General features: G+C 43.2%; 1 protein-coding gene across 1 annotated transcript in view; it reads right to left on the bottom strand.

Moving 5' to 3' along the window:
- gmds (GDP-mannose 4,6-dehydratase) overlaps positions 1–12,049 on the bottom strand; it is a 191,949-nt gene that overhangs the window by 34,086 nt on the left and 145,814 nt on the right. Inside the window, exons 8-9 of the mRNA XM_083970734.1 lie at positions 6,184–6,302; positions 5,320–5,416 (exon numbers count right to left, since the gene is read on the bottom strand). Of these exons, the coding sequence (XP_083826860.1) occupies positions 5,320–5,416; positions 6,184–6,302 (216 nt within the window). The remainder of the gene's footprint in view (positions 1–5,319; positions 5,417–6,183; positions 6,303–12,049) is intronic.

Below are 12,049 nucleotides of genomic sequence, written 5' to 3'. Positions count from 1 at the left end.
TGGGATTGAGACAGAGACATGGACGCAAAGAGGGCGTGCTGAGAAAATGACAGAGTAAGAGTTATGCGAACGACGACAGGATAGAGAAGGATAAAGACAGATTGAGAGACAACTTCCCATTTATCACTGCTCTTCTTCTTCCTCCTCCTCCTCCTCCTCCTCCTCCTCCGCAGGAGAGGTGGGACAAAAAAACCCACAGAGCTGTCTCTCAACTCGCATCAGTTTGAACCCTCCAGCGACACATGAACTTGGAAGTATGACAGCCGGGCTGCATTAGCACGGACACGCACAAGTGTGTACATGCACGCAGACACACACACTGACTCGCTGCGCATGCACGTATCCGCACAAACACACACGCACACACACACACACTGGCCACCGTCCAAAACTAGGTCTGCATCAACAGTCAGAGCTTCCAATGCTAACTGAGACAAACTGGGATCTTCAATAAATTTTTCATGTTGAATTTTAAATGAGGCGAAGGTGAGAAAGTGCGTTAAAAACCCCCTGCATCAATTATCACTCACATGACAAGTTGTAACTCTCCCGTGCACCGAACTTGCACTTTCCCATTATTTTTATAAATCTTGGGCCAAATCAAACTCGAACACTGGGTGTTTTTCTAATTTCAAAATCAAAGTAACTAGCATCCAACCTTTTTGAATTATAACATATGTCAAAAAAGCTGAAAACTCTAGGTATGGAGTATCAAAGAGATGGATGTTTACCAGGCAGGACGTTTTTCCAACATTATATTTCATACGTTTAATTTATAGCGGCGGTTTCTAAAGCTACAGACTTATCAACGATAGCAGCAGCAGCGGCTCAATGAGGCAATTAGGAAGCTCAAAGTCGCAAACTGAGGTTTTTTTTTTTTACTTTTAAGCTTTTAAAGCTTGAAGCTGCAGGATCTAAACCAAAAAGAAACATGATGAACAGCACATCGTGTTTAATTGGACTGGCTCAAGTGACTCAGCACGGCCTCTGTGTTTCATTTGGAAAGAAGTTGTCCGCTAATGAAAGTAGGTGTTTCCAAGGAGAGAGGGATGTCTGTGGTGTTTTAAGGTGAATCTGAAGGGAACCGAGGTCTCATTTCAGGTTGCACCACCGCTAATCATAACTATTAGAGCATAATGCAGACAAACACACCTTTGTGAAGGCTCAGGCAAGAGGACGCTCACCTGAGCCAAACCTCAGCGCTGGCAAGAACCCACAGGCTGACAGGTGATTGACAGCCCAGCAGAGGCCCATACAATGGAAACAAACAGCAGCCATGACAGCTGGTGCAGTTTGAAACTTACCTGCAGCTTTTTTTTTTCTTTTTTTTCTCAAAACAAACTTGACAGCTTCGAGACCCACACACCTTTCGCTTTCACCTGCGACAATCAACATTTATTTTCATGTTTGTTTTAACCAACATGTTTCACAGCACAGTAAACAGCGTCCGCGAAAACACACAAAGTGGCTGTCGGCTCTGCAGCCGGCCTGCAGCCCTCGGGGCCCCGGCGGTCGGATCACGGATAAACACACACAAGTGCACAAGTCGACACACAAAGACACACACATACACACACAGTGACTTGCACCACATGTGGAGCACACCTGCATCTTTAACCTCCCTCCTCCCCCGGTTGCACTCTCCTGTCCCACGGGGTTGGTGAGATAAATGAGCTCATGTCAGACACACACACTGACAGGGATAATGATGAATTACATATATATTAGCACACAGCCCGAGGACACACTCCTCTCACGTATTGCCACACACACACACACACACACACACACATGCACTTTGCACAACAGGCCGCACACGGATCCAAAACCTTCTTGCAGCTAAATAGCAAAATATGACACTGAAAGAATCCGAGTCAGCTGAATTCTTAATGCGCACACACACACACACACACACACACACACACACACACACACACACACACACACACACACACACACACACACACACACACACACACACACACACACACACACACACACACACACACACACACTTGATGACAGGTATTTCCACTTGAGGAGAAGCACAATGCTGAGCTGTGAGCTGGGTGTCAGTCACTTCCTGTCTGAAGGGGTCAGAGGTTAAACACTCTTCAGTCTCTTTAAGCCCGGCCATAGAAATAAAGAGGTAGTGAGACGGAGCAGAGTAGAAACCACATGCTCCATTACCAGAAGCTGCAAGTCATTAAATGGGACAAACACCAATTTTTTTCAACTGAGGGCACAATTCAAGATTCTTTTAATGGAGGATTTTCTCTGTTTTGTATTAATGTCAATGGGATATTCTTGGATTTTTTGGAAACACTTGACGTCGTCGCCACAGGCTTCTGGAGCTTGTAACTTTGTACTATAATTTGACGTGATTAGAGAAAACAAACACACTCTGCAAATAATTATTAAAAGCAAATCTATTAACGGGTGCAGAAACACACAAGAGAGTAAAAGCTTTTCTCTGAGGCCTCCTGATCTACAAGAAGCACAGATCTATTCACATCTTTACATTAGAGGAGGTCATGTGAGGCAGAGTCGGCCCGGTCTGGATATTCAAGTTGTGGCAGTGATTCATTTTCTACACGTAAACACATCTGAAATCAGATCCTGCTTTTCAGTTTACGTCTTTGTGTAAACATGTTTAGATCTGTGCCACATGTGAACAGGAGAATTAGCTCAGACACAGAGAATGAAGCAGGTGTAAACAGAGACAAATGAGTGTATAAACCACATCTGTCACTCTGAATGACTCTCAGTCACTCCCTCTAGGATCATACTGTAGATCTCACAATGACACCTGATGCTTATGTGGCCTGACATACGCACTCAGGTATAGTACTGTTTCATACCAGCGTTGTGCATACACATGCATGACTAGTTGTTACACATTCCTACCAATAGCTTATGCAGAGATATGCAACAACCAGCAAAGCCAGAGAATAAGACTAGAACTAGACCAGTTCAAAACCTATAATATGGCCGGACTGCTTTTCTTTCTTCTTTTTTAATAAAGCTTAATTCACAATAAAGCTGTTCTCATTATTATGTCTTTCTGTTTCAGTTTCAGACCATAGTGCAAGTATGAAACAGTGTCTGGGTTGCAGCCCATAAAGACAGCGTGTCAATTAGCACGTCACCTCCGAGCTGCCGTGGCACCGCTGCTAAAAAATCTGCAAAGTCGTCCGACAAAATCTCCAAACACTTAAGTCAGAGACTAACTGATTTCAACCTAGTAGTTATCACTCTGTGTTCACAGATGGAAAACCTGACCTCACAGGGAAACACTTGTAATTGTCTTTAAAGAAAGAAGCCAAGTTTAAAAGTCACTGCGTTTGTGACAGTCACTAACAGGGTCTGTCAAGTCGGGTGATTTGGCAACAAAGGTGCGAAACCTGTTGGAGCCACAAATGGTCAGGACCAGGAGGAGCCGGGGACCAGAGGGTAAAAATGCAACACTTGGCCAAGGGACTAATGGTATAACCTTATCACTCAGTCGGTCAGTGACAGACTTGTTTATGGAGCTGGCACCGCTGTTGCGACGCGGCCAAAAATCGGCTTTTATGAGGAAGGAAATACATTCAACACATTTGTTCAAGGACACACACAATGAGTTTTGGTGAGTAACACTTCATTAGAGCCGCCTGCGCTGTCGTAACCTCCCTGCAATTAATGAAAAAAAGGTCAAGTATCCTGCATCACGGGCGAACTTCACTGAGTGACCAGGAAAACAGAAACACCTCCACGGCACAATAAGCAGCCACTTCACATAATCACAATCGCAAGACGTTGCGTGTGTATCGCTGTGATAAACTGCACAGGAATTTTTATTTTGTGCAAAAGAAGCTTTATTGTTTCTCTGCTGGCTGACAGGACAACTCTCTGGATGAGTTTCCAGCACATGGGATTCAGGGTTAGGACCTTGAATGAATGAGCTGACACACACAAAGAATAGTGGCCCAGGTGTGTGACGGGTGCTTCCATTGCCTCAGCAGTCAGTCAGCGGGGCCTCCTTGCTAATCCTCCGCCGTCACTCAACTGGATCTCAGCTCTATAATCGTGCCAGGCCAAAGCTCAGCAGAGGGGCTGCTCCTGGCTTTAAACTGAGAACACTGACAGCTAATCTCGGACACAACATCCCGGGGTAACCCTACACCCTCCGCGGGGAGCAGCCACAATATCCCTGGGGCAGAGCGATGAGAGAAAGACCTCCCAAATGTCAAAGACACTTCACACCTCAAGAGAGATGGAGGGATAATACACCGGCTCATTTTTTGATTTGTTCTTGTCCACTCTTGTCCCTGTAGAAGCCGATGAAAACCGACACAGATGGTCGTCTCCCGTGCAGCTTTTCACTCCGAAACGCTCTGAGTCAGTCGATCCAACTCGTACCCTCACGATAACAGAGAACTTTTCAAGGTCAGTTGCCTGAATATGAGCACCCATTCAGCACCAACTGGCAGGATGCAGTCTACATTACTCTTAAAGAGGCTAACTGGCCTGTGTCCAGCTGTTTAAAAGCATACAATACGCAGCCTGGGGCTGTCAACTGGACCCGTTAAGGCTGATAAGTCTATGGTCTAAAACACAATGACCGGCAATCAGATACATGCACAAAAAGCATGTTATATTCATGTTAAGGTCAGGTATATGGAACAGGAAATATGCCATGCTGTGTCATGAATTGTATGGAACTATATGAATTACACATTATAGTCGACCAGCTTCATTTCTGAGGCAGCAACTGTAATTTATTTATGTCGTCTACAGTCCTGCCGGAAATCTGAAGTAAACTGAAACAAGGACAATGGAATAATAATAATGATGTATAACCAATGTAAAACTACCCATGTCCTTTAAGTTTAAAGTGTCATATTGTATAAAACTGGATGTCCATGTGTAGCGTGGTTGTAAAACAGCTCTAGGTTCTTTATTAAGACTGTGAAAGTATAAAAGCCTCAGCCCACAGAGAAATGCACACAGCCTGTATTCAGAAACTGAGCCTTAAAACCAGCCGTCAGGACTTCCTGTGACTTTATGATGTCACACCAAGCAGTGACCAAGCCCCGCCCACCTGGACTTGGTGTTTCCAGTCAAAATCTGCTCTAATTGTTAATAAATCACCCAGGAAACACTCAGCCAATCAGAGGAAACCAAGCTGTTCTCGCTGTATCGGTTATCAATGCTCAAAATCACACATGTACCAACACTTCAAATACGGAGTGGAGAAAAAAAGAGACATTTGCTTCTTATCAATCTCTATGATCTAAAAGTCCAGTATAGGTAAAAGTAGACAACACACTGACTTACCACTTCAGTGGGGCGGAAGTATTTGGGGTCCACCTTCACATGCACCAGCCCCGTCTCCTGGCAGCGGCCGACCTCCTGCTCATCCTTTCCCTCCCACCTGGAAACAGACAACACAGTTTTTTCCCACAGCTGTTCAAAGAGTCAGCTGCCTGTCGCTCCGTCTCCCTGCTCCTTTCCTTGTGCAGTTTGTTTCTTTAACGTCTCGTGCAGACAAAACATGTCACCTGCCCCCCAACCCCCTTTTTTTTTTTTTCATAATTCAACACAACAGGCATCAGGAACACTGACACACACCTTCACCTATATGGCGGTGTCTTCCAGGACACAAGAGCGAGGTGAACGAGGGGTGAGACCCAGTGAGTGACAGAAGCTTTCACACGAGTTTCCAAAATATGTTTGAGTTTTCAATGCATGTGCAACACCAAAGTCCACACCGATTAGGAGATCCCCAAATACATTACAGTGACACAGAACAGTTTAGAAAATGATGAAACGTTTGGTTTTGACTTGAAACATATTAAGAAATTGATATGTTCATTTCATTTCAACAGTTTAAAAAGGATCTAAGGTGAAATTTGGGTTTTTAATGCTCTTCACTTCTGCAGGGGAATAACTGTGTTTGGCTCTGATAATAAAATATAACACATCCACAACTTTAAATGAGCTTAACTGCATCATTTTTGTTTTAATAACTGTTTTTTATTGATTATAATTGAAGGAAACATTCATCACAGGGTAGAAGAAGTTGCACATTTATCTAAACTCATTAATGTCGTAACCTTTACATGAATGTGATGACATTCAGATTTGATTCAGTGATAAAGCAATGCCACTTTGCTGTCAAGTGTACGTGTGTATACTCACACAATAGTCTTCCCCACATGCTTGAAGGCCTTCTCTACAAACTCCCTCACACTGTGCACCTCCCCTGTCGCTATGACGAAATCCTCTGGCTCCTCCTTCTGCAGCATCAGCCACATCGCCTGAAAAAGACACACACAAACACACACAAACACACACACACACACAGAGGTTAAACAACTGAGAGATCATAAAGACAGTTTGGCGCTTCACACTGGACGCTGCCCAACTCGCTCCTGATAGACAGGAAGTGAACCTGTGACCTCTGAGGGGGGCATTCGCCCGTACCTCTGTCCTGACGTCACCGCCGGGGCTCATGGGATGCATACTGTGGGAAAGGAGGACAGAGCACTCCCACAGGCCCAATGAGCTGCTGGCACACGTGGCCATGAATGCACATGAACATGTACACGCACGTAGATTTGCAGCGCACTAACACGGTCCAACAGCTTCATGGTAAAATTAAGGAGAAGATAAAGTTGAAGAAATAAAACCGTGACATGTTTTAACTTCCTGGCTTCAGTATTTCTAGCTGCACACTGTGGAGGCAGCTTTATTATTAGCCTGTGTATCCCAGTGAAAGCCGATAGTCTGGGTCCCTTAATGGACCCGGCTCTATATTAAACAGCCAGCGAGGGCGTCTGTGCGTGGTCCCATAATATTTATGGTGAGCCAGAGCCAGCGGGTCAGAGATGCTGACCCCTGGCACGTCCAGCCTGATTAGAAGAGACTCGTCAGGGGACAGACAGAGAGAGAGACGGAAGGACAGACGAGAAAATAAGTGACTGAGAATGTCTGAGAAGATCAACGTTAAATTTCTGACCTTTACAGATGTTTAAAGTTTAAGTGTTATATAATGTTGGGTTTATTTGATTGAGATAATTGACTTAAATTCTTCACATTCTTGGTACAGTACATTAATAAGAAATTTTCTGGAACACCTTTATACTCAGCAGTGTTAAAGGGATAGTGGTGAATTGGCCCATTGCCATAATCCCTATAGTCATAGCAGTAGGTTCGTTACCTTTAATTGTTGGTGCAAGCTGTTTTTAGAACGGTGGAGCAGAGCCGTGAGCTGCTCAGAGCTACGCTACGGAGGCTAATGGGATTTCTTGGTTTCCCTCATTAAACTAATCAAATACACAATCAAACAACTCCAAAACGCTCTGGTGGACAAGTTGTGACCTGCGCATTCACCACGCAATGAGATAAAAACGGAACATTACGGCCAGGACCCCCTTGCAAAAGAGATTCTGAATCTCAATCGGATTATTCCTGGTTAAATAAAGGTAAAATAAAATTACGAGACACAGTTGTTGCAGCTCTGCTCCGCCGTTCTAAAAATAGCTTGCACCGACAATTAAAGGTAACAAACCTACTGCTATGACTATAGGGATTATGGCAATGGGCCAATTCGCCAACATGTTGAACTATCCCTTTAAATTGCCATAAACCCACAGGAATGTCAACATACTCTGAGACTCATGGTTTTAACATTAATAAGCATGAAACTGAAAATTCACTGTTTCCTTGTCCATTCTTCTAAGCTGAGCCTCTCGTTGCAAAGCGTAACACTTCCTGTCAATGCATCACAATAAAAGCCTTTCACAGACTGATCCTCCATTGTTTAAAATACAACGGGGAAACATGCCAGAGGAGGAAACGGCCTAAGTGAGCTGATTAGATGAAGCGCTGAAGGTGCTCACAGAAGTCAAAAAGTTACGTTGGTGTTGGACACGGTGAAAATAACTCTACACACAGGTAGTGGTGGTGTGACACAAGTGTGTTATCCCACACACATCCTGGACGTGCAGCAGCAGCAGCACACACACACACACACACACACACACACACAGATTAAAAAAGCTGCGACTGGTCTCCAGCGGAGCAGAGCTGTAATTCAGGCAGGACAGCAGGAAGGAGCAGAGCTGGCTTCCTCCGCCTGCACTCAGGTGACTTAAACACTCGCTCTGCCTGGCTCTCCGAGGAGCACATCAGCACCGTTTATTTGCTCTACTTGGATTTGTGTTGAATGGAGTGTAACTTTCTCTGTGTGTGCGTGTGTGTGTGTGTCTGTATGTTCCAGCCAGCCACATCAGTATGTTTTATGTGGTGAGCAGAAGCTGGCTGTCTCAGTCTGCACATTTAGCAGATCCTGTGTTCCCTCTGCAATAGTACTCATATAGGTGTGTCTTCTGCACACGCACACAGGAAAAATAACTGAAAAAAAAAAAAAACTGAAGTCCCAACAGCAAAGTTCATCATTACACTCAAAATTAAATAAAAGCACACAATGGAAAAAAACTAAACAAAAAAAAACCATTACATTCTTTATAGTGTGGCGCTACAGGAAATGTCAGGGTGTCACCAAAAATATTAAGATAAACAATATCAGAGCCCTGGAAGCTGAATACTGTATTCAGCTGCCAATGTGTTTTTGAGATGTTTTTTTCACAACTTTAGGTGGAAACTTTAACCAGTCGGTCAGAAATCATGTGAGATGATCTTCTGGGGACCTTCAATATTTATCTAAATCATGTTTTCATAGAAATATTGGCTGAGATACGTGTCCAGAAAGGGGAAAATAGGATCATCAGGAGTATATTTATTCCTCTCATTAGTGTGTATAAGCTCAACTTTCTGATGTGTGATGATGGAGACAGAGTAAAGGTCAGGAGGGGTCAACAAATTCACTTTTGGGGAGCATGGATAATGAGATCAGATTTCATCTCTCACTCGTGTCGGTGTCGTCAGCGCCGGTGTAAAAAAGTTTTCTACGAGTCGTTTTCTGTCTCCAGCGCACACCAGTGGTGAAGGAATGCTCCTCCTTGGGGAGGCGAGGCCGTCCTATCTCAGGATCGTTCAGGGTCACCTGACCGCTCAAGGCTGATGGCTCCCCTGAGCCTGACCTCTGACCTCTCACCCTCTGGCCCCTGATGAACAAACCAGACTCTCACGCTGCTACACGAGCCAATATTGGCACCTCCACGTATGACCGACGGTGGGACGGACCCGACCGGAGCGGGGCTCCGCGTTTCTCCTCCTCGTTCTCCACTGGAATCATGTGTCTCTCTGCTATTTTGCGTTTTGTGACAAGAAGACAAACTTCATTATCTCACAGGACCGACGTTTGTCCGACTGTCAGTTTATCTCACACTGATGAAGACGCAGGGAAGTGATTGTGTTTCTTTAAATGAGCAAAGAATCAACATCACAGCAAATGTAAAAGAGCATATTAAAACAGAAACTCAACTGAAAGACGCTTTAAGTTACATTTGATTTCACGCCTGAAATTGAATACATTCAAACGTATTACATTAATAGTGCACTCTTTCAAAATAAACTGCTTTCTATAATATTATTATATATAGTTTCATATCACCTATTTATCTTATGACAACATTGACAGTGCTAAAAAAAACAAAAAAACATGAAGCTAAGAGCAAAACAACAACTTTGGATATGTGATTGTATCAGTTTTTAAAGCAAAATACTCAATAATATTTAGGTTCCAGCTACTAAAATGTAATGACTTGATGTTTTCCTGTATGATTTATCATTACAAAATGAGGTTTTAAGAGTCTTTGTTTTGCTATTTCGGTCATTTTCTTAATTGAACAATCAATACATGTCATAATATGATCATTAGTCAAAGCCGGTATATTATAAAATCTGTCAAAAATGATTGAAATAAAAATAAAAGAAACAAATAAAATTGAAAACACTGGCTTGAAAGACCAACAGGGAATAAATGAATGTTTTTCCATTTAAAAAACAATTCGACTCCTTATTGTCACTGGAGAGAGAGTGAAATGATGGTGAACACTGTAACTCTGTTTAGATCGTCTGACTGGCTGATTGTTTAAACTTGTAATGAAGCGCTCCCTCTCTCCTTCTCTCCCTCTCTCCTTCTCTCTCTCTCTCTCTCTGCTGATGAATGTGCAGCCGGTAGTAAACTGGGCGGCCGTGATGATGGGATTTGGGAGTGTAGCTCGGCTTCTCTTTGCAGCCAGAGAAAATGTTTACAGCAGGAGCTGAGTGACGCGGCCGCCGCTGATTTTTAACCAGGAAACCTAATAAATAACCTAAATTTTTGTATTTTCTCCTCAGTGGGAATGAAACCGGGCGGAGACTGTGGTTCGATTCAGCGATAACGGCGACGTGTGACGACTCCCATGTTTTACAGCTTCATCTTTTTTTTCTCTAACTCCTCCTCTCTCTCCCTCTCCCTCCTTTTACCTTTTGCCCCCTTTCCCCTTCTCTCTCCTTCTCCTTCTCTCTCCTCTGCTCTTCCAACCCCTCCTCCCCACTCTCCCTCCCTCCCTCGCTTTCTCTCTGAGGACTGCTCTGCTTCATTAGCTATCTGATAAACAGCTCAGAGGTTCAGCCCTTCACACTGAACCCGCACCTTCCTGTTCACATGGCCACAGGATGACCCCCATCACACACACACTAACACACACTCTGCACTCGACTTCGGGGCTCAGAGACACACACACACACACACACACACACACACACACACACACACACACACCGACCCCTGCAACCACCCCGAACCCCTTTTACCTGAATTATATCCTGACACCATCGCACACAAGGGGACAGGAGAACATGGTGTCTAAAGTTCAGATGCTGAGGTTTTTTGTTCAGAGAGTGAAGAAAAGAAAAAACATGGATGGATGTGTGGCGACTGTGACGTCAGACACACACGCACACACACACACTTTGGGAGTGTTTGGAAATCAGTGTTTTGGTTCCTGCTGTTATCTTGAATATTGGGTCGGTTCCGTTTTAAAAAAAAAATCTGGTTACAAGTCAGTAAACACATTAACAAATTGCTTCTTATGAAGTTAGTTGGATGATCTGATACAATCTGTTGTTATGTGGGCAAATTCTACCTATAAACTGTTTCTCAATTAAACTTTGCATGATAGAAAATGTCCTGTATAGTGACAGGAGATACAGTTGAAATATACATTTGGCTTTAGGCCTCGAAATGTTCTTCTTTTAGTCAAACTTTTTTTAGATATTATCATTTTTTTCAGTCTTACTTGTGGTTTGTGACAGAAACTTGTGTTGTCGAAATACAGATTAGATCCAAGAGATCTTTATGTGCCCAGTTGAGGGCAATAGGCATAGAATTAGGTGGTTTAACTCGGTACCTGAGGAGGGAAGACTATGCACATTATGTAATCTAAATGTAATTGATGATGAACTGCATTTTGTGTTTCATTGTCCGTTATATGACGAAGCCAGGCAGTTTTTGTTTCAGAAAATGCAAAATGTGAAGCCGAAGTTGTTTTGGGCTGATGAGGAGGTAAAGTTGGAATGGTTCTTCAGAAAAGAAGTCTTTATAGCTACTTTCATAAAAAAAAAAGTGCCTGGACACTAAGAAAAAGTGAATTATTTATGTGAATTCCATGTGGTTTTTGTTTTGTCTGTACTCTGATGATTTTGTTTGTTGTCTAAATGTGAAATGTGTCTTGTAAGCCCTTATAGGCTGGGCGCCTTAATGGGTGCATGACAAATAAATTCAATTCAATTCATTCAATATACAGGTGAGGTCAAAATATGTGACATATAAAACAACTGAACAACTGCAAATGAAGCATGTGGGATATATTCTCCAGATCCGTTTTTTTCCAGGGAAATGCAAAAACAAATGACCATGACTCATTAGTCCTGATTACTGTGACTCACAACCACAGAATCTGTCAAAAAATAAGAAGAATATGATTTTACTACATGACCTCAGTCTATTCAGCCCTAAAAGAAACAAATCCAAAAGGGATAAAATGATGAACGACAACATAAAACACGTAACGGCCGACCACAACAATACGACTCAACAACCAGAACTAAAACC

This window comes from Trachurus trachurus, assembly GCF_905171665.1.
Source record: "Trachurus trachurus genome assembly, chromosome: 4".
Taxonomy (NCBI): Eukaryota; Metazoa; Chordata; class Actinopteri; order Carangiformes; family Carangidae; genus Trachurus; species Trachurus trachurus.
This window is presented reverse-complemented; position numbering and strand designations above follow the sequence as displayed.